This window comes from Puma concolor, chromosome A2, assembly GCF_028749965.1.
Source record: "Puma concolor isolate L17-30 chromosome A2, mPumCon1.1.hap2, whole genome shotgun sequence".
NCBI lineage: Eukaryota > Metazoa > Chordata > Mammalia > Carnivora > Felidae > Puma > Puma concolor.
This window is the reverse complement of record NC_141668.1, coordinates 46143638-46167008: the sequence shown is the minus strand read 5'-3', so window position 1 is coordinate 46167008 and position 23371 is coordinate 46143638. Positions and strand designations below refer to the sequence as shown.

The 23371-nt window shown below is 44.7% G+C and overlaps 1 protein-coding gene across 1 annotated transcript in view; it reads left to right on the top strand.

The window, feature by feature from the left end:
• The first annotated feature begins 9197 nt into the window (after positions 1 to 9197).
• The window catches only part of FKBP9 (FKBP prolyl isomerase 9), a 42031-nt gene continuing 27857 nt past the window's right edge, over positions 9198 to 23371 (top strand). The window contains exons 1-3 of the mRNA XM_025929707.2: positions 9198 to 9565; positions 22648 to 22793; positions 23178 to 23367. Coding sequence (XP_025785492.1) covers positions 9339 to 9565; positions 22648 to 22793; positions 23178 to 23367 — 563 coding nt within the window. The 5' untranslated portion in view covers positions 9198 to 9338. The remainder of the gene's footprint in view (positions 9566 to 22647; positions 22794 to 23177; positions 23368 to 23371) is intronic.

The window sequence follows — 23371 nt, the reverse complement described above, 5'->3', positions numbered from 1 at the left end:
GCGCCCCCTCCCGCCGTCCGCCCGGGCAGCGCCCTCCGTCTCCGCCGAGGCCTCCCGGTCCCCGCCTCCCGCCAGGCCCGCCGGCCACCTCCCCGGGCCGCGGCCCCAAGTCGGCGCTCGGAGCTCCGTGAGCCCGCTGCCTGGCCGGCCGGTGCCGGAGTTCGGCGCGCGACCCCTGGCGGTGGCGGCCAGGCGGGCGGAGGAAGCCTGCGGGGCAGCCGGGACGCCCCGCCCCCGGGACCCTGGGAGCGGGTGCGAAGGGGTTTTGTAGTCCCGGGTGGGATTAGACTATGAGCGCTGCTGCTACGTGGTGCTGGGATTCAAACAGCTTTGAAGAAAGCAAGACTCTCCATAGAAATTCTCTAATTTTCCGGAGCATGGTTAAAACATAGCGTACAGTGTATTTAGACGTTTGGGTGCTGGGCGAAAAGCTGTATATACTGAGCGCTTTTTATGTGTTGGTCATTGAGCTAAGCCCTTAAAAATGGGTGATTTAATCTTTAAAAAGCAATTGCTGTTATTACCCTTGTAGATAGGAAGGAGCCCAGGGAGTTAAATAACATGCACAGGCAATAAGTCGTGGAGCCAGGATGCAAAGTGTTAAGTGCTTAACTAGGTTACATTTTGAAAATGTGTCTGATACGTGAAGTTATGATAATTGTTTTAGCTTTAACATAATGGAAGAAACCACAACGGAAGTAAAAGTAACAGCATAGGGGATATATCCCTCAAATGTGGTGTTCAATATAGTTAATACTGAAAATATATGAAGAGTGCCTTCATATTTATTAGAGAAAATCCAAATAAACAAAGGCTATGAACACAAACGCATGTTACACTGATTTGTCCATTTGTCCCATAACTTGGAAATCAGGTTTCCCTTGAGAGGGAAAAACTGGTACATATACCAGTCCAGTTGTTGATGTAAGCTACCTGGCCCAATAAGTACCCTGTAAATACCTTGCAAGACATCTTCATCTAGTCAAGAATATTGTCTAAGGAAGAGATGTGACTGAGAAACAAAGTGTAACTTAATCGTGTTACAGAAGGAAGATGGTCTCTAGAACCTAGAAAAAGAGAACCAAGGTAAAATAATCAGGTAGTGTTTATCCAGTATTGTCCACTAAAGACACAAATTATATAAACACACATGAATGTTCTGATCACTGGAGAAATACCCACCATATGGAATAAGGCATGAAATTGATCAAACGTGGCCTCATCTCTTTTTTTAGTTGAAGTGTAGTCGACATACAATATTATATTAGTTTCAGGAGTACAACATATTGACTCAACATTTATGTACATTAAGAAATGTTTAGGGGCACCTGGGTGGCTCAGTCGGTTGAGCGTCTGACCTTGGCTCAGGTCATGATCTCACAGTCGGTGAGTTCAAGCCCCTCATCCGGCTCTGGGCTGACAGCCTGCTTCAGATTCTGTGTGTCTCTCTCTCTCCCTCCCCCGCTCATGCTCTGTCTCTCTCTCTCTGTCAAAAATAAATAAACACTAAAAAATTTTTTAAAAATGTGTATCTTGATACTTGTTGTTACCATCTGTCACCATGCAAAGTTATGGCAATATTATTGACAATATTCCGTGTGCTGCACTTTTCATCCCTGTGACTTATAGCTGGAAGTTTGTGCCTTTTAATCCCCTTCACCTATCTCACCCATCCCCCCATCACTCCCCTCAAGCAACCGCCAATCTGTTCCCTATTACACTGTTTCTGTTTGTTAGGTTTTTGTGTTCTAGATTCCACATGTTCGAGAAATCATGGTATTGTCTTTTTCTCTCTCACTTATTTCACTTAGCATAATACCTCTAAGTCCATCCATGTTGTCGAAAATGGCAAGATTTCATTCCTTTTTATGGCTGAGTGATTTCACTGTATGTATGTGACACATCTTTATCCATTCATCTACGGATAGAGACAGGTTGTTTCCATATCTTGGTTGTTGTAAATAATGCTGCAAAAGTTGGCCCTATCTTAGGGAAATACCTTTCAAGACTAGCTAAGCTCCTCTGCTCTGATTCCATTCCCACCCAACAACATCCTGACAGTGTATTATACCAGATCCTAATATGAGGAGAAAGGTGTTTTTGTCAGATCTGAGTACTGGGGTGAGTAGAAAGGTAGTTCTCCTACTATAGATCAATAACTTGACATTGCAATTTGTAATTTAATATCTTATGACTATAGTTATTGTGGCAAATGGTATTATTCAAGTCACCTACAATAATCTCTCCCATGTCACTTGTTTTCTACAAATGACCTTGATACTCTTCCCACGGAGAGGTGGGGTCTATGCCCCTTCCCTTGAATCTAGACCAACCTTAGTGATTTGATTGTAACCAGTAGAAAGTAGTGGAAGTGATGCCTCATCATTGTAAAGATTAGGTCAGAAAAGATCCGATTGTTTCCACTTGGTTCTCGTTGAATATGTGCTCCTAAAGCCTTAAGAAATATAAGCTGTTCAACTGCCCTGAAGCCACCATACTGTGCTGAAGCCCAAGTTAACTCAAGAGGAGAGATCACATGAAGTGATCTTGAGACTCAATAAACAGAGGAATGCTAGGCCACACCCCAGTGGCCTAACCACCCCAAAACCCTAGTCAGATGAGTCCATGGTACATAGCAGAGCAAATCTAAGCGTCTCACACCAACAAAGCTGAAGCAGAATTGTTCCTCCCCTCCTCAAGAAGCCTTGTTGATGGCCAAGCTATGCTCCTAAATTTAAAAAAAAAAAAAAAAAAGGAAGAAGAAGGAAGAAGGAAAAGATAAAAATAAAAGACATCAAATGTTCTCCAACCATAACCGGTGATCTTATAGCAATCCAGCAAATAATCTGAATACCTTGGGATATACTTCTAGGCAGAAACCAATTGGGTTGGGTTTCTGTCGCTTGCAATCGAAGGAATCACGACCGATTCAAATATTTGCTTAACCCAATGATTTGATCTCTCCCTGTAAGGTGGTACTAGGGGAGATGGATACAAGAAGATCCAGGGGTTGATAGTGCCACTTTAGCAAGTATCAATCAAGACTCTTTGGAAAATACCAACAGATCAAAATCCAAATCAAACTGTTTCAGGGGAAAAAAAATGAAGGAATTTATTGAATCATATATGTCAAATGTCATGGGGTTGAACTTCAGGAATGGCTGCATGTAAGGGCTGAAATATTATCATTAACAGCTTCTCTCTCTTCACTTTTCTTTTGTATTGCTTCAATTTCATGTTGTTTCTCTCACTGTGGGGGCAAAGATGGCCACTAACTTAGCAGCCCCAGATGAAAGAAACTTTCTCAGTTCCAATAAGACGTCCGTGTATTATACTCATTGGCTTGGTAAGGATTATGTACCTGTCATGGAAACGGTCACTGTGATCAAGGAGATGTAGTACTCTGGCCAAACCAGTATCATACACCCACCTTAATTCACAGGGGCAGGATTAACAGACTGGGAAGGAGAGTTCCTCAAAGTGAAATCAAGGTTCTGTTAACAAGGGAGAGAGAGACAGAGAGAGAGAGAGAGAGAGACGGAGTGGAAAGGGATTCTGGACAGGGAAAAATAGCAGATGTACAGTTTGGTAATCTGACAGCCTCTCCCAATACCACCTCCTAGTCTGCATTCTAGGCATCTCTGTTTGATGATTAACATGTTAGAACTTATAAAGCAGTGAAAATCTTTTGATCCTTCCCTCTATGCGAGTCTGGGTTCTTTGTGTATTTTGACACCAGACAGAATTTTCCTGGTCATTAACCCAGTGTGATATGCAGGGTGTTGCAGTCACTTCACAAAGGCCTGATGGACCCCCATCCACCCAAAACTGGTTCACTGTCAAGACTGATAATGCCACAAATGCATCAAGAAAGTAGGAAGAAATTTGTTATTCACATATTGATACTTTCTGGAAGAGCAGTTCAGACACCTAAGCTAGTCCAAAAATGACTTCAGCAAAAGTAAGGTGACTGGCCCTGGGTTTTATTGTGTTTAGGGGGTGAAACTGGGTGAGTGTTCAACCCCACACACAGCCCAAGACTGTGTAATTTGAACTCCCCACCCCCACCCTGGTGCCACTTGGACTTTCCTAACAGCTCACCCACATGTGGGCCAGAAGCGGAAAGTGGAGATGAGGCTTGAAAATTGTCAGTGGTCAGCATCAAAACTGGAGTCAGATGCTTTATTACACAGCACCACCTGTCAGACTCAGTCCTGTTTCCTCGTTGTGATGATAGACTCAACGTAGTAGCATCTCATTCATTAACCAGGGAAACAAACAGGAATTCTTTCCCTATTGCTTATAATTCTAAAACATTATTCTTACCTTTCCCCCATTATTTGCGCCTGTAGAATCTGGAGAGGTGTGCAGGTACAGTTTCTTTCCAGAAAGAGAGTAAAGTGATTATTGCCCAAACATGAATATGTAGGGAGTCAGCCTTCACTTTGTACTAAAGCACTTAACCCAGGTGAGAGACGCTTTATTTGCATTCCCTCCCTGCTGTACCCCCTGCCTCAGTTTTTTGTAACCACTACTCCATCCTAAGATACCATATTCATTCTCAAGGCCAGCCAAAGGGCCTCAGTGTGGGCCCAATTGTGGAGGGGTGGCTGCTGACTCTGTTTTACTGGTTATGTGTTAAGGCTTCCAGACTAGAACGATGTTAAAAAGACTGGACTTTCTCCTGCTTATATCAATCACCTTTCGTAGCATAGCTTTGATGCCATTATTTTGCTCACAAGGTGTATTATTTTACCTACCTATTTTTTGCCAGAAGAATCTAGATGAGTTTATTGTCATTCAAATAATTCATAGAAAAAAGAATGTAGCGATAGGTTCAGGGTAGTATGAAAAGAACCTGCAGGTTTGGAGATGTTGCTCTATTTATATCAGAGAGGAGGCTCTCCCTGACATTAGGCACAGCTGCTGCCTTGTCAGATGCCCCTTTGCAGATGCAGCCCTGGGCACACTTGGCACAGCCCGTGGGGCAGTGGGAGCAGGAGCTCTTCCTACAGGATGTGCATTTGCAGGAGCTGGTGCAGGTGTGTGAGCCCCCAGTGGGGCAGGAGGAGTTTGGGTCTATTTGGGGGTCCAATGCAAAGTGGTGAAGGGAGGCACTTGGGCTGGCTGGAGGTGTGGTGGTCCACAAGGTGTATTTCTCTAGTTTTTATCTTACAGGTGACCTTTCTCCACTGGGAAGATGGAGGAAGGTAAAAGGTGAGTAAAAGAGAAAGACCACATTCTGTTATATATTAAAGAAACACTGCTAGTTTAGAGGGTAGGATGCAAATCTGTCTTTTTAAAAATTAAAAACACCAGATTTCAAAGAATTCTCTTGGTGAAGTAGGCAGTAAGCTCCCAGGAATACATGTTCACCATTCTCTGCAGCACAGTGGAAACATGTGAGAGACCCTGCATTATTTCTAACAATTTTAACTGGCATTCCAGTAACAGTTTAGTAACTAGTCAGATTGCAGGAAGAATGTCAGACAATATGCTTTATTTGAGGCTTGCAAGTAGAGAAGACTGTGGGAAGAAGGAGAGACACCAAATGTAATTGCTAATCTGTGCCAAACCTTGTTCGTTGCCAACCCAATTGTTATTTCCCCTTTTCTTCCTTGCTGGAAGCACTCTGATTTTGTTCAGGAGTCTAAGGTAGCTGTCTACTTCAGGGGAGGCTGGTTAGAGAGTAGAGACCCCTTCCATCCTTTTTGGAGGTGAATCTTGATTAGTCTTAAAGCAAACGTAGTAACCCTATTCCTCTTCCATTGATTGGTTTAGCAATGGACACAAGATTCAATTTTAGCCAATGAGACGTGAGGGGCGGTCTTGTCCGAGGAAAGCTTTATAGCAAGTTCCTTGATCTTAATAAATGATACTTGGAATGATACTAAATGATCCTTCCTCCCTCAGGATGGTTCTCCCTGCATGTGGTGGCTGGATCTGGGGCAGCCATGAGGGCGCAGCAGTGAAACCCCAGGCTGCCTGAGGAGAGGAGACCATTCAGCTCTTGAGGATGTTTTAGAGACATTTGATTAACCAGTCCTGGAGCTGCTTTCCTATTCTGAGAGACAGTATATTTCTTTTTGGGTTAAGTGATTTTGTGTTGGGTCTTCTATTACTCATAGATAAATATGATTCCTCACATTTACATCGTATTTTGCAGACTTCTGCCCCTCATATACTGCTTCAGTTGATCTTTACAGAAACTCTGTGGAAGTAGGCAAGACATTTTACAGATAAGAAAATTGATTGCTCAGAGAGTAGGGGAATGGGTGGCCCTACAACCAAGGGCATCTGATTTCTAGTCTAGGGCTTTTCATCAGAGCATATGGTAATTCCAGGAGTGTTGTCATTACAGCGGGTGGGATAATTTGCTGTAAGCTCTTGGGGAGGGAAGAGAGAGGGCGCTGCTGCAAGCGAGATTCTCCTGCTTCACATTTGCCTCAGGCCAGCTCAGATGGACTTTCCAGTGATGTTTTTCTTAATGCTGGCCTTTTCTTTATCCCTGCTTAGTGTGTGCCAAGCTAAAGTTAACAGCTTACTTAGCTTAGTCTCCAGGGTTTACTACTCTTGGAAGATCTGATTCATGAGACTTCTTTATTTCAGGCTCAATGAAAAGTGGAATTCTCTCTTTACTGCCTAGCTTGATTTTCCCGATCAACTTCCTGTATAGAGGAGATAGAACAGAACCTAGTTTTCTGACTTTCATCCAAACCAACCCTTTGCCAGATGTCCCTTTTCTTCCTTCTCTTTGCTGTTCCACGCCTCCATTGACCTCAGACCTTTTGGATGTTTCTATTATTTTGTCCTTTTCTTTATTTAAATATTTATTTACTTTTTTATTTACTTATTTATTTATTTAGAGAGCAGGGGAGGGACAGAGAGAGAAGGAGAGAGAGAATTCCAAATAGGCTCCACACTGTCAGCACGGAACCCAGAACAGGGCTCGAACCCACCCACCGTGAGACCATGACCTGAGCTGAAACCAAGAGCCCGATGCTTAACTAAGCCACAACAGGCACCCCATTGTTGACTCTTCTTGAGTATATATTCAGTTTTGAGACATGGGAAGTCCTCACAAAGTCACCCTCAGAAACTCAATGGAAATATATATTTTTTAAGTTTCAGCTTGGGGGCACCTGGCTGCCTCAGTCAGGTAAGCATGCAACTCTTGATCTTGGGGTTGTGATTTCAAGCCCCAAGTTGGTGGTAGAGATTACTTAAATAAACAGTTTAAAACAAAGTTTCGGCTTGATTTTAATTAGTTCTTAGGATAATGCTATCACTAAAGCCAAGAGGTAAATTTTCTCTTTGGTAGATTGCTATAGAAATCCAATGCAAAGAATATGTTGGGATTTAGCAATGTTAAAAAGCGCACATACTGTTTGATTAGATAATTAACTTTTTATAAAGTTTTTTTCTTAAATTTTATTTATTTTGAGAGAGTCAGAGACAGCATGAGCAAGTAAGGGACAGAGAGGAGAGACAGAGAATGCCAAGCAGGCCTGGCACTGTTAGTGCAGACAGAACCCGATGTGGGGCTCAAACTCACTACTGGTGAGATCACGACCTGAGCCGAAACCAAGAGTTGGAAGCTCAACCAACTAAGCCATCCAGGCACCCCTAGATAATTAACAATTTTAAAGGAATGACAAGAAATCAAACCGCCAGGAAGCCCTAAAAGGCATAATGGAAGGGGCAGTCACCACTTAGCCTACCTCTTCCTACATCTGTCTATTATTCTGTCCTGGAGTGTTTGCTCTCTCACACTATCGTAGGATTTTAGAATTGGTGGAAGTCTTAGAAATCAACCACTTCATTTTACAGAAGAAGAAACTGAGGCCCAGACAGGTGACATGTGTCACCCACAGTCACAGGAAGGGGGTGGAAGATTCTTGTTTGTTTGTGTCTGGGTTATTTTGATAAACGTGTAATGCAGTCATTAAAAACCAACAAGGAACACTGAAAAGTACAAAGAAGAAAGCAAATCATCACCCCAAATTCAACCACTTACAGATAACCAGTGTTAATAGGATGAATTATATTCATAGGTTTTCTATTTCCATAGCGTTAGCTCTGTTGGGAACAATGAACATTTCCTCAGCGCTACATGTAGTTTCTCATTAGATTCTGGGATCTAATGAAATCCATAATTATCTTCTAATTACCATGTTTTATCTTCATCTTACAGAGCACACAGAGACCGTTTATTAATTTGCAGGTCACCTAGGTAGTGCATATAACGGTGTATTATTCCCTTAATAAACTGATGAATTCAATTTGCTCACCTTTTATTATTTTGTACTTGTATTTATAAATTAGATTGGTGCCCAGTTTCCCTCTCTGTCTCCCCCTGTGTTGGCCAGATCTTGGTATCAAGATTGTTTACTTCCAAAAGAAGCTGAGAACCCCTTGGTGATTTGCTCTCATTAGTCCAAAATTTTGATAAATAAGAACAACCGATCCTAAGAATTCATTTAAGTACTCTAATGAATTTCTTGGGGCTTCTCGGTCTCTATTGTGAAGGCCAATCTAACTTAGTCACGTGTGGGGGGCCACGTGAGATGTTTGCTACTGAGTACCAGCTCACAGTGCATCCACTAATGGCTTGCGGGAACACTCACAGTAACTTGAAACTTTCTCGTGACAGCTGTCAGGGGAGTATCACAATACATGCCTCTCCCTTTCTCTTTAAGTATAAAAGACAATCCTGAAAAAAAATCCTGAAGAATGGTTTCAGTCTTTTTCATGTAGAATCCATTCTTTTAACTAAGTAAAAAACAAAACATAATCATCTAAAGATTCCCTCCCTTCTCAAAGCAGCCAGAAGTAATTGGATCCGCGGCCACGTAGGAGCCTCTGGTGGCGCTAAATCTGGGGAGTCTCCAGGGACAGGCGGAGACGGGCCAGTCTGCCGGGGCAGTAAACGCTTTTCTCTTCCAACTTTGGGCCAGAGCCCCGTCCCGAGAAGTTCACGGTTTCTCCCTCGGGGACAGGTTCCCTCTGAAGTTGCCAGGCTCTTCCCAGGGCGGGCCAGTTCGCAGGGCAGGGCAAGGTGGGGCGGGGCAGGGCAGGGCAGGGCCAGACCAGACCCGGGCAGCGCGGGGCGCAGCACACCAGCTAAGGCGCGCGGCTGCGGCTCCTCCCCTCGCTCGGATGTGGCCGGGGGGCGGGGGGTGGGAGAGGGGGGTGGCGGCTGCCGCCCGGGGAGGGCCGGGAGTCTTTTCCACGTTTGCAAACGCCGCGGCGCGCCCAGCCCGGACCCGCGCTGCCGGAGCTCCGCACTCCCTCGCCGGCTCCACGCTGCGCCCCGCGCCCGCCCCTCGCCACCCCTGATGGCATTCAGAGCCCGGGGCTGGAGGCCTCCGCCGCCGCCGCTCCTGCTGCTCCTGCTCTGGGTGACCGGGCAGGCGGCGCCCGTGGCGGGCCTGGGCCTCGACACGGAGCTGCAGATCGAGCGGCGCTTCGTGCCGGACGAGTGCCCGCGCACCGTGCGCAGTGGCGACTTCGTGCGCTACCACTACGTGGGGACATTCCCCGACGGCCAGAAGTTCGACTCCAGGTACCGCGCCCTGGACGCCCGGCCGGGCCTCCGAGGCTGCAGCGCCCACTCTCCCGTTTCCTTCTCTCCGGACAGGCCTTTCCCTCCCGACGGACCTCCCCCAGCTCCGCCCAGCGAGCCCCGCGCTCCTCCCTCTCCCTCCTCCTACCCAAATGCTCCGCGACCCTAAATCTGTCCGCCGCGGGGTAAGTCTACCCGCCTTAAAGCTCGCCTTGTCCGCCCGCCCGCCCGTCCGGGACCGGAGCCTTGGATAGGTCCTGGCACAGAGGGGTTGGAACAGTTCCCGTCCTCCCAGCGCATTCACACAACGCGAAATCTATGTAAAATGGCCACCCTGCAAGTAGACCCCCCTCCCCCCAGGAGTAAATGTTGATGTCTGCTTGCCACCTCCCTTTACTGGTCTTTCCGCAGGCCCCATGAGTCAGACGACGTCTCTCGCAGTTGATGATGATGATGATGAGCTGACAATAGCAGTCGTTACATATATGGAGCTATTACACTGTGTGCCAGGGTAGTTCTAAGTGCTTTGCGTATCATGAACCCATTTAATTCTTAATAACAGTTCTCTTAGGTAGCTACCACTATTTTGCCAGTGAGGTTACTTGAGGCCACTGAGGCTAAGAAACTTAAGTGGAGTCCAACTGAAAACCAAGTGACAGTCCGAGGCCAGGGTCTGTGCATAAAGCTACCACTGTCCTTCCTTCTCCGCCACTGGGCGTGGGGTAGTCCAGAGCAGGTCGCTCAGCTTTGCGCTGGGGCCCTGGACCATGCCCACGATTCCTTCCCTCAAACTCTGCCCCGGGATCACAATACCTGCCCCCAGCTTCTCTCCAGTTGAGCTTTAGGGTTAAGAGGTCTCTTCCTCCAGCTACAGTCAGCTCTCCTCCCCAAGACATTGTTCCAAACCCAGGTCTGTGCCTGCACTTCTCTCAGTGAATCACCGGACGAGACAAAGAGTACTGTTTGTTGAGTATTTGCTGTGTGCCCTTGGCTGTGCTAGGCTCATTCCAGAAGTTATCTTAAAAAAATACTCTTACCTTTCTTGACTTTGAGTCAAGACAATGAGTCCAGACAATGAGTGCATTTACAAAAGCTGTTTAGTATGCAAGTGGCACATAGCAAATGTTTAGAAATAGTCATGTTTACTATTGTTTCAGTTGCTTCTTTTTATTTTTAACAGCTTTACTGAGCTATAATTCACATACCATACAATCCACCCATTTAAAGCATACAATTTGGTGGTTTTTAGTGTATTCACAGGGTAGTGCAACCATCACAGCTATCATTAGATAGCTAGAACGTTTTCATCACTCTAGAAAAGAAATACTGGACTCATTAGCAGTCACTCCCCTCCCCTCCAGCCCTAGGTAACCACTAATGTACTTTCTGTATCTACGTGGAATCATATAATTTGTGGTGATTTATATCTGGCTTTTTCACTTAGTGTAATATCTTCAGGGTTCATCCATGTTGTGGCATGTACCAGTACTCCATTTCTTTTTTATGGTTGTATAATATTCCACTCTACGGAGGTTCCACGTTTTGTTTATCCATCCATTAGCGTTTTTTTTTTAAGTTTATTTATTTCGAGAGAGAGTGGGAGAGGTAGAATTAGCAGGGGAAGTGCAGAGACAGAGGGAGACAGAGGATCCAAAGCAGGCTCTGTGTTGATAGCAGACAGCCCGATGCGGGGCTCAAACTCACCAACCACAAGATCATGACCTGAGCTGAAGTCGGACAGTTAACGGACTGAGCCATCTAGGCACCCCTATCCATTCATTAGTTAAGGGTCATTTGTATTGCTTACACTTTTTGGCTAATGAACATTTGTGAACAGGGTTTGGTGTGCCTATATGGTTTTCTTTCTTTTGGATATATACCTAGGAGTGGAATTGCTGGGTACTGTAGTTTAACTTTTTGATGAACTGCCATACTGTTTTCCAATGTGGTTTCACTATTTTACACTCCTGGCAATGGATGAGCGGTCCTAGTTGTCCACATTCTCCTCAACAACTGTAATTGTCTATCTTTTTTATCCTAGCTCTCCTAGGGGGTGTGAAGTGGTATCTCATCGTGGTTTTGGTTCACATTTCCCTAGTGGCTAATGATGCTGAGCATCTTTTCATGTGTTTATTGGTCATTTGTATGTCTTCTTTCATTTGCGTTTTTAGTTAGAAAATAAAGAAGGGGCGCCTGGGTGGCTTAGTCAGTTAAGCGTCCGACTCTTGATTGCAGCTCAGGTCATGAGCGCATGGTTCCTGAGATTGAGCCCTGCATTGGGCTCTGCGCTGACAGTGCAGAGCCTGCTTGGGATTCTCTGTCTCTCCTTCTCTCTGCTCCTCCTCTGCTCTCTCTTGCTCTCTCTCAAAATAAATAAATAAAACTTAAAAAAAGAAATGGAGGAAGAATTTCCTGCTTGTGCTGATGATAATTAATAATTCCTACTAGAACAAGCTGATACTTTCTACCCTCTAGCTTGGCAGCCACTGTGAGGCAGTGTGGGACAATGGAAGACATTGGAAAGAGGCACTACCATCCCTTCAGCCAATATGCAGTGTCTGCCCCTGAAGAAGGTGTCCTTCCCTGTCCCTACAGCTTATGGTCCAGGCCATTACACAGTGTGATATGTACAGAAGGGATAATAGCATACGCTTTTGTTTCTCGTGTAGAGTCCACACAGTTCTTACCACATACCTTTTGATATATGAATTCATTTAATGTCAAGTGAATTCATTTAACCTCACAAACAGTGAAGTAGGTAACTCAACAACAAACGAAGAAACTGAGGCTCAGAAAGTTCAAGTAATTTGCTCAAGGGATCTGGCTACTAAGTGGTAGACTGACGTTTTGAACCTAGGCAGTGTAATGTCTATGGCAGTATATATAGTCTATGGCCTGTAGTCTATGCATATATATAATGAAAAGAAGACAAGGAGCTGTGGAAAACACACAGAAAGCTTAACTGTGTGTTGTGTGGGGATGGAGAGAGAGAGAGTGGTTGGGATGGAGTTCCAGGATTGCAAAGATAAGACCTGAGGATGATTAAAATTGACCGGGGCTGAGCTGAGGGGTGAGGGCTGTGGAGAGAAGAGAGGGTGTGGCTGATGGAGGGAAGAGCCTATGCAGAGGTTTGGCGGTGGGAGTGTTGTATAGGGGGACGTGAAAGCTGTTCACAGTGGCCTCAGCTTGGAGTGGCAGTGGGGGAATGACCAAGGGGGAAAAGAAAAGGCCAGAGGAGTCTGGGGAGGAAGGCTGGGCCCAGCTTTGAGAGATCTTTTTTGCTTGGCTATTGAATTTGGACTTTGTCTCGGACAATGGAAAGCCACTTAAGAGTTTTAGTCATGGGGGTGAGGGGTCAGACTTTTCTGTGGCTGCTGTGTGGACAGTGGAGTGGAAAGGGCAGGATGCATAGTAGGTGTTTCATTAGTGTGAGTTGTTCTCCAGGGCGTCCATTCCTTTGGGAATTTATGAAGTATTAAGGCACAACTTTGCTATTCCTGCCCAACGAGCTTAGGGAAGGAGAAATCTAAGGTGTTTTAGGTTCTGGCTACTGATTTGGAGGTTTTGCTCAGAAGAAAATGGCTGTCACCCTGACCAGAGTCGTAAGTCACAAAGGGCCTGTGTTTCCACAGAGCTTTCTTCCTCTGGGCCACTGGCTCGGGCATGGTTTCATTTTATTTTGGAGCCTCCGTGGGCCTGTTAATATGTTCCTGTGGCTGCAGCTCCAGATCGAAGTCGACAGCGGCTTCCCAGCTACACTTTTTAGGAAAGTGCTCTCACTTTCCAGCTCTTGGGAGCTCCTTGTTAGCCACTCCTGATTCAGCATTTTTAGAAGTTCTATAGCATTCCTAGCAATAAAGGTGAGGGGGATGGTCTCTTTGCTCTGATTTCCTTCTGGAGACTGAAATTTACCATGTTGCTGTTACCGTTAGCAGGCAAAGCTAGCCTCTCGTCAGTTCATTCATAGCCTCCAGGCTTGTCTGCAGACACTCAAGGTCCCAATATTCAGTAAATATTATCGTGTGTCTACCACATGTCCTGTCGGGTGGGCTGCTCTAACGCAGTGGTGTTCAAACTGTACCTGCATCGCAATCATCTGAAGAGATTATTGTACACAGCTCCTGAATCACTAGGTCTGGGTGGGGCCTGAGAATGTATTTGCCTTTCTAAGTGCACAGGTGATGCTTTTGCTGCTGGTCTGAGGACCACACTTTGAGAACTATTGCTCTAGGGGCGCCTGGGTGGCTGAGTTGGTTAAGCGCCGACTTTGGCTCAGGGCATGATCTCGCGGTTCCTGAGTTCAAGCCCCGCATTGGGCTCTGTGCTGACAGCTAGGAGCCTGGAGCCTGCTTCAGATTCTGTCTCTCTCTCTCTCTCTCTTTCTCTGCCCCTCCCCCACTCATGCTCCGTCTCTCAAAAATAAACATTAAAAAAAAATAAAAGAGAACTATTGCTCTAAAAAAATCAAAGACTTATTAACAGACATCAGATTAATTTTATATATTCATTCATTCATTTATTCATTCCATTCACTCAACAAATATTTATTGAGTACCTACTGTTAACACCTGATGGGTATTGAATGAAGGGATGTTAAGGCTCACCTTCTCTGCAGGATTGGTTCTGGGAAGAGCCAGGGAGCTGGGCAGCACGGCAGATGGTATCAAGGTGTACTGGAGGAGTTAAGTAGTGACAGGGAGACTAGTCAGGTCATGACAAGGCTCACTCAGGCAGGGAGCTTTTTATTTTCCCAGAGAGAGAGAGACAGAGAGAGAGAGAGGAACTGTGCTCTCATGCCTGAGTTGGGGAGAAGGGTAGAGGGAGGGGGGAGGGGAGAGAGAGAGAGAATCCCAAGCAGGCTCCACTGTCAGCGTGGAGCCCGATATGGGGCTGGATCCCATGACCCTGGGTGGTGATCTGAGCCAAAATCAAGAGTCGGTTGCTCAGGGGACCTAGGTGGCTCAGTCAGCTGAGCATCCAACTCTTGATTTAGGCTCAGGTTGTGATCCCAGGGTCGTGGGATCGAGCCCTACATCAGGCTCTGTACTGAGCGTGGATCCTGCTTGCAATTCTCTCTTTCCCTCTGCCCCTTGCCCCCACTCCACTCCGGGCACTTTCTCTCTCTCTAAAATAAGTAAATAAACAAATTTTAAAAAAGAGCCATATGCTTAACTGACTGAGTCACCCAGGCGCCCCAAGCAGGGAAATTTTAAAAGTTTGAATTAATAAAAAAAAAAGTTTATTTATTTATTTTGAGAGAGAGAGAGAGGAGAGAGAGAATCTCAAGAAGACTCCCTGCTGTCAGCGTGAGATCATGACCTGAGCCAAAACCAAGAGTGGGAAGCTTAACAGATAGAGCCATCCAGGTGCCCCTAAAGTGTGAATTTGTATGGCAGCTCTTCCTCTGGAAAAGCCGTGTGATGAAAGGGAAGCTGCTGCTGGAGTCTTAGCCCGGTGTGGCTCTCCTGACTTTAGGAAAAGAGCCTACCCTCCAGGCAATTCTTCTTAGGATCTCCTGAGGTCATTGGCAGGCTTACTTAGCTGCAAAGACTTGATACATTGCTTTTAACTTTCATTTGTGAGTCATTGTGAGCGACTGTGCATGCATATTGATCATTTAATTTGGCTATATTTTACTCACTAAGAACTTGTGTAGAAGAAGATTTATAGAGATCTAATATTTTAACTTCAGCAGTTGCTGAAAGACAAAACTCCGCAAGAGCAGTGCAATGATTTCACTTTGCAGAGGTTTTCTCAATCATATTTTAACGTGCCCAAAATCATCCAGGCCAACGGCTCACATTTCAGGGTCTGATCCTCTGTGAAGGTTAGAATGAATGTGTTCTTTCTCATTTCCCTCTTCTCCACTCTTAATCCTTCCTCTCTTGTCCCTCACCATCTCTCTCTTCCTCCATTGCAGTGTTCTTCATTTTTCCATCTGGTAGTGGAACTGGTTTGCCAGTTCATTAAGGGCTTGCCTTTTCCCACTGCCACGGCTCATTAGCAGCTGGTAGAGGTAGTTGTTTGGGGGAAATAATCTTGGACAAAGAGTCTGGGAAGCACATGGTGTGTGGAGAGAGACGGGAGACAGAAAAGTCAGACTTGGCTTCCCACTTTTTTTTTTTTAATTTTTTTTTTAATGTTTATTATTGAGATTCAGAGAGAGACAGAGCATGAGCATGGGAGGGACAGAGAGAGGGGGAGACACAGAATCTGAATCAGGCTCTAGGCTCTGAGCTGTCAGCACCGAGCCCTATGTGGGGCTCAGACTCAGAAACTGCAAGATCATGACCTGAGCTGAAGTCGAACGCTTAACTGACTGAGCCACCGAGGTGCCCCATGGCTTCCTGCATTTTCAAGTCTACACTGGGGCCCAGGCTCCTTGGTGGAACTCAACCAGGGAAAGGTCTTACCTGGCTCATCCCAGAGCTAGGCTAACAGCTGGGAGGTGTCTGCTTTTGTGCATTTCATGCATTTTTCAATCCCATTCACATATGGCTCTGGCGGGACCACAGCCCTTCTTCAGGCAGGTCCCGTATGAGCCAGTTGTCTTGAGTTGGCCTGAGACTGGACCAACTTTGAGGCACCCAAAACATGGTTCCCATGTCCCGTGGGCTGGCTCTTTATTATCTTGCTTCCCTCCAGTTACAAGTTCTTAAAATATGGTAGTGTCTTTAATGTTCAAAGAAATGAATTCAGTCTAATAGATAGTATTGTGAATATAGTTAAGAATACCGTATTGTATACTAAAATTTTAAAGTATACTTTATTTACACTTGAAATTTACCGACAGGGTAAACCTTAAGTGTTCTCACCACAAAAAAGAAAGAAAGAAAATGTTAACTGTGTGAGGTGATGGATATATCAATTAGCTTGATTGTGGCGATTATTTCACATTGTATACATACATCAAAACATCCGATCATACATTTTAAATGTATGCAATTTTTATTTGGCAATTGTACATCAGTAAAGATGGGAGGGAAAGTAACGTATTCAGCTTTTATTTGTCTACGCTGAATCTAAAATTGGCATACAGAGCCAGCTGACTGGTCCTGTCATAGCTGATCAGGACCTCAGTTCTAACCTGAGGGCGGTTTTCTCTCCCTTTTGTAATGGCCATTTTTCCTTTTTTTCTGCATCTGAGATAAAAATAATCTCAGCAACAAGTAGTGTAAGTGTATATAAATTTTTGTCAATAGTTTTAAAATTAATTTGTAGGGGTGCCTGGGTGGCGCAGTCGGTTAAGCATCCGACTTCAGCCAGGTCACGATCTCGCGGTCCGTGAGTTCGAGCCCCGCGTCAGGCTCTGGGCTGATGGCTCAGAGCCTGGAGCCTGTTTCCGATTCTGTGTCTCCCTCTCTCTCTGCCCCTCCCCCGTTCATGCTCTGTCTCTCTCTGTCCCAAAAATAAATAAACGTTGAAAAAAAAAATTAAAAAAAAAAAATTAATTTGTATTTTTTTTATTTAGTAAAAAAATTTTTTTATTGTTTATTTTTGAGAGAGAGACAGCGTGTAAGCAGGGGAGGGGCAGAGAGAGAGGAAGACACAGAATCTGAAGCAGGCTCCAGGCCCCGAGCTGTCAACACAGAGCCTGATGTGGGGCTCGAACCCACAAACCATGAGATCATCACCTGAGCCGAAGTCGGACATTCAACCGACCGAGCCACCCAGGTGCCCCTAATTTGTATTTATTTATTTAAAAGTTTATTTATTTTGAAAGAGACAGCGTGCCAGCGGGTGAGGGTGGGGTGGGGGGAGGGGCAGAGAGAGAGGGAGAGAATCCCAAGCAGGCTCAATACTGTCAGTGTAGAGCCCAATATGGGGCTCGAACCATGAACTGTGACATCATGAGCTGAGCCGAAGTGGATGCTTAACCAACTGAGGCACCCAGACACCCCCAGGCTCCCCAAATTTTTAAAAGTAGTATCATATAGGGGCACCTGGGTGGCTCAGTTGGTTAAGCGTCTGACTCTTGGTTTCGGCTCAGGTCATGATCTCATGGTTTCGTGAGTTCGAGCCCCACATCAGGCTCCAAGCTGACAGTGTAGAGCCTGCTTGGGATTCTCTGTCTCCCTGTCTCTCTGCCCCTCCCCAACTTGTGCTGTCTCGGTCTCTCTCAAAATAAATAATTAAACTTAAAAAAAAGTAGTATCATATATTATTTTTGCATATGCACAGAGTCTTTAAAACCAGTTAAATAGTTCCATAAAGCTTAAAATTGTAGTTGCAAAGCTGCTAGGAGTGGGGAAGGGGCTCAGGGTGGGGTGTAGCAGTTTTAGATGCAGACTTAGCTCTAGGCTTCCTTCTGCCCTGCCACCTGCCACTCTTCACCTCTGCAGACTCTGGGATGCACAGGGCTTGGCCAGATCCCCCTTTGTTTCACCTAGATTCTGTTTCTTCCCTACTAGGTCAGATCCTACACCTGTTCCCTTTCTGTCTTCCAAAATTTTGTTGCCAGCTCTTGACAGCAATGGTCTCCTCTCCTTTTCCTAAGTTGTTTTTGTTTGTTTGTTTGTTTTTTCACAAAGAAGAATGTAGGAACTTGGGGAGGGAATGGGTTTTGGGGACTCTAGGGAGGGAGTGCATTCAGTTTGATATATGTTCTTTTATTTATTTATTTTTAATATTTATTAAAAAAAATATTTATTTAAGTAATTTCTACACCCAACACAGGGCTCAAACTCACAACCACAAGATCAAAAGTCAAATGCTTTTCTGACTGAACCAGCCAGGCATTCCATAACATATGTTCTTTTAACAGTTCATCCTCGGGGCGCATGGGTGGCTCAGTCGATTAAGCATCCAAGTCTTGATTTCGGCTCAGGTCATGATCTCACGGTTCATGAGATCAAGCCCCGACTCGGGCTCTGTGCTGACAGCTTGGCCTGCTTGGGATTCTCTCTCCCTCTCTTTCTGCCCCTGCCTTGTTTGCACTTTTTCTTTCTCTCAAAATAAAAAATAAACATTAAAAAGAAAGTCCATCCTCATTGAAGATTGAAACCTACGTTTAGACATAGAGCCACAGTGGGGCGCCTGGATGGCTCAGTTGGTTAAGCGTCCAACTTCGGCTCAGGTCATGATCTTGCGGTTTGTGGGTTCGAGCCCCGTGTCGGGCTCTGTGCTGACAGCTCAAAGCCTGGAGCCTGCTTCGGATTCTGTGTCTCCCTCTCTCTCTGCCCCTTCCTTGCTCATGCTCTATCTCTCAAAAATAAATAAACATCAAAAAAAAAAAAAAAAAAGACATAGAGCCACAGTATTTATGCTTTAGGAATGCAGCCACAGAGTTAGTTACTTATCCTGAGGAATATCCTGCAAGTCATGTGTGTGCATGTGTAGACAGTTTCATGAATTGGTTATGATGGGTTTTATGTGATGTCTCCTGTTTTAGTGATCCTTGGGCTGGTAAACTTGAAGACCATCACTGGAGGATGCTGTAGCCCCCCCCCCTCCCCCCCCTTCGGGGCGGGGAAAGTAGAAAGAAGTGTCAGGGATAGCAATCAAAGGGTCTATAGCAGTGAATGAGCAGAGGAGAAAAATAAGCTGATGGAGAGGAAAGGGGGATTTTGGACGTGCTAGATGATTTCCATTTGGCTTTCTAGGTCCTTCTGTTCCACTTGGCTTTTTGCTGTGTGCATACTATGGGTTATATAAATGACTCCCTCGTCACCTGGTTTCTGGTTGGGTTCAGTCAGTGGGGCATCAGCAGGAGATCAGAGGGAGGAGAGTGAGGTAGAGATATTTATTCCCTGGGCTCCCTGCCGGTAGGTCTCCACCATTTGTGTCCCTGGACCAGAGGTCCTAGCTAAGCTTGTCATGTGGCCCTGAACCATCACCTTCTCTGTACCTGGATCCTTCAAGCCCAGGTCTGACAACAGCACCCCCATACTTGTCCCCAAGGTACTACATTGTCCCTTGTGTTGTCTGCACTCTGCACACTCCTTTGCACACAGCCCCTTTGTTAAACTTTCCTGGAACTGCCTAGTTTGGATGTATCATTTGTTTCCCGCAGGACCTCAACTGGGACTTCTGCAAAAGGTGTAAATCAGTCAGATACTGGGACAGGCCATGTAAGTGCTTATTCCAGAGCTTGCAGAAGTAATTTTCATAACCACTTCTGGGCTTGCTCTGCAAGTGAATTTGTGCCAGTTGTGCTGATCGGCACAGATTTACTCAGAACGATTTTATTTTTCCAGATGGTCAGAGTTTTAAGCAGGAGATAAGACCAGTCTTGCATTGTTAATTTCTCACATATGTAAATTTTTTTGTTTTTAGTTTTTAGCACTTTGCTTAGGTAGTCATCAAATGAAGAAATTAATACTGCAAGGCAACAACAGTTAAAAAAATTTTTTTTTAATTTGAGAGAGAGAGAGAGAGAGAGCACAAGTGAAGAAGAGAGGCAGAGGGAGAGTGAGACAGAAACAGAGAGAGGGAATCTTAAGCAGACTCCATGCTCAGTGTGGAGTCCAACATGGGGCTCAATCTCATGACCCTGGGATCATGACCTGAGCTGAAGCCAAAAGTCAGATGCTCAACCGACTGAGCCACCCAGGCACCGAAACAACTGTTTCTATATACCATCTAGGGCCTGGCCCCATGCTAGGAGGTTAAGGGTCGGATAGACCTGTGTTCTCGCTTTTTTTCCCCAGTTGGCTAACTTTGTGAGCTTGGAAGATTCTTTCCCCTCCAGAGAGCCAGAGTATCAGCACCCACCTTGAAGTGTTGTCTGATGATTAAATGGGGTAGTATGTGGAAAAGCTTAGTTTGCCACTGTACCTGACACATAATAAACACTCTAAATAGTAATTATTATTAAAAACTCTTATTAAATTTGGGAACCATATTCAGGTTCTATGGATGAAAAACTTATTTCTAAGGTAGTTTCCAGCCTGTGCATTGTAGCTGTTTGCACATGTTCTGTACCTGGGATGTCTTTGAAGCTTCGAGTTTTGGTCCATTATTAATATAAACCCACCAGTTGGATGATGGTTCAGGGCATGGCAAGGCCCCAGCCAAGTGAAATTAAAGAGCTGGCATTCTAGGGGGCGGGTGTTGGTCCCTGGAGGTAGAGGGTGGAGGTGTAAAGCTGTCTTGGGCACACAGTTGACCATGTGTTTTTGTCCTTTGGCTTGCTGACCTGAACTTGGAATTTTGCTTTCTGTTCACCGACCTTGCAAAAGGAAAGTTATTAAAATGGGTTGTAAAACTAGGAGGAGGAAGCATAAGAAGGGCGGGTCTGAGGAAGCTGCCCTGATGGGTGGGGAAGTGGACTGTGCTGCTCCTCCAGGTTGTTCATTAAGGAAAATGAGGAAAAGGTGGCAGTAATTTACCAAATGAAGAGAGCACACCCCAATGAGGTAAATTCTAACAGCTCTTAATATTTTATTACATGTGTCTTTCATCATCATTTTGAAAATTAAGAGAGAATTAAAGAGAAAACAAGTTAAGCCACCTGAAATCGCCTACTCGTAGAGTACCATTGGTAATGTTTTTATGTGTCACCCTGTGGATTTCGTATGCATCTATGTATGTCAATTCAAAATGGAATCCTTTTATGCTGTGGCTCTATAGCCTGTACTTTTCTGTTACTGTATATGTCCTCCTGTGCCAATGGACATAAATCTGATCTTTTTAAATGACTACAGAGCGTTTTATTGCACGACCTTGCCTTAAATGCAATCAGTGCCATACCCTTGAAACTTCATATTTCCAGTGTTTCATTGTTATAAACCAAGCCCTGTAGTTGTTTTCTTCAACATAGTATTTGAAACTCTCTGGGTATCTCTGCTGGTTTTTTTGTAATAGGCAAAATCCATGCCTTGGACGTTTTTATATCTCCCAAAGCACCTAGCACAGTCTCCTAATAGGCAAACCCTTGATGGTTGTAGAATTTGACATAAAGAAGATGAGATCATAGATGTTGGTCACGGTTCCATTATTTATCTTCCAACCTAAGGCCATCACCAATCAGCCTTTAAAACACATGTATTAGTGATTCTAAGACTGTATCAGACTTTCTATGACCTGTAACAATTATAGTAATATTGGCATAACTCAGGTTTTCAGAGCACGTTACCGATTGTAATATCATATATATCTTGGGATGACTATTATTGTTACTCCCATTTTTGTGGTGGAGGAAATAGGTTAAAAGAGTTTAAGTATCCTTTATGCTATCATGCTACTTCTCCAACTTACAGACCTAAAGATAAAAAGAAAAATCAGGGGCGCCTGGGTGGCTCAGTCGGTTAAGCGTCCGACTTCAGCTCAGGTCACGATCTCTCAGTCCGTGAGTTTGAGCCCCGCGTCGGGCTCTGGGCTGATGGCTCAGAGCCTGGAGCCTGCTTCCGATTCTGTGTCTCCCTCTCTCTCTTCCCCTCCCCCGTTCATGCTCTGTCTCTCTCTCTCTGTCTCAAAAAATAAATAAACATTAAAAAAAAAGAAAAATCAGATAAATATGGTAATGGAGCATTAGTATCTTACGTTGTTGCTTTTAAACAATCACATAGGGGCGACTGGGTGGCTCAGTCGGTTAAGCATCTGACTTCGGGTCAGGTCATGATCTCATGGTTTGTGGGTTTGAGCCCCTCATCGGACTCAGATGAGTCCAGCTCAGAGCCTGGAACCTGCTTCGGATTCTGTGTCTCTCTCTCTCTGTCCCTCCTCCACTTATGCTCTCTCTCTCTGTCTCTGTCTCTCTCAAAATAAATAAACATTTAAAAAAGATTTAAACAATCACATAGAAATTGAATAAACTATTTTTAGTGGAAGACTTGATAGCTCTTTTGCAAAATAGACTTAATAATATAATATATTAAAAATAATATATTTTTTTTCTAGGGAAAGTTACATCACTGCTTATCTAACTGGATTTACTGGCAGTATTCACAATAATTAAAAAAACTCCAACCCTGAAAGTACTATTGGTGAAGACATTTCCTGTATCAGTAACTCCTCTACAGGCTGATTTTGGGTTGCATTGACCTCACTCTATCCAGGGGTACCTTTTCACTGGATGACTTCACTAAGGGAAGGATTAATTTGTACTTTTCTTTTTCTTGTTCTACCTCTTGGGTCTTCAGCTATGACAGAGACTCTACTTTCAACGTGTTTGTGGGAAAAGGACAACTGATTGCAGGGATGGACCAAGCTCTGGTTGGGATGTGTGTAAATGAGAGGCGCTTTGTGAAGATCCCCCCAAAGCTTGCCTACGGAAGTGAAGGAGTTTGTAAGTTTTGTTCCATATTTGTAAATGTATCTGCAGATAGAACCAGAACATTTGAAGGGCGTTCAGTCAAGCAGACCAGAGGATCTGCAGACTTTAAATTGGGGGGAAATGAGAAGCAATGAACATATACACACACAGCACTAAAATTTCATCTTCAGTTAATTTCTTCTAAATATAAAAGAAGTTGTTATTAACACTGGTATATTGAATGTCACCCTTGTTGAGAGGAAAACATTTTTTTCTCTTTTCTATTTCATTTGGAGGAAGGAGGGAGGGAGCATGGCCCATTTTAGAATTGTTCAGCGACCCCCTTGAATCCTAGGTGTTTATTCATCTGGCCCGAAAGGCAGCAACTTCTCAGTGTGAATTCTCTTTAATTTTTAGCTGGTGTGATCCCCCCAGATTCAGTTCTTCATTTTGATGTACTTCTAATGGATATTTGGAATTCTGAAGATCAAGTTCAGATTCACACTTACTTCACACCCCCCAGTTGCCCTCGGACCATCCAGGTGTCTGATTTTGTAAGGTACCACTACAATGGAACGTTCTTGGATGGGACACTGTTTGATTCAAGGTAA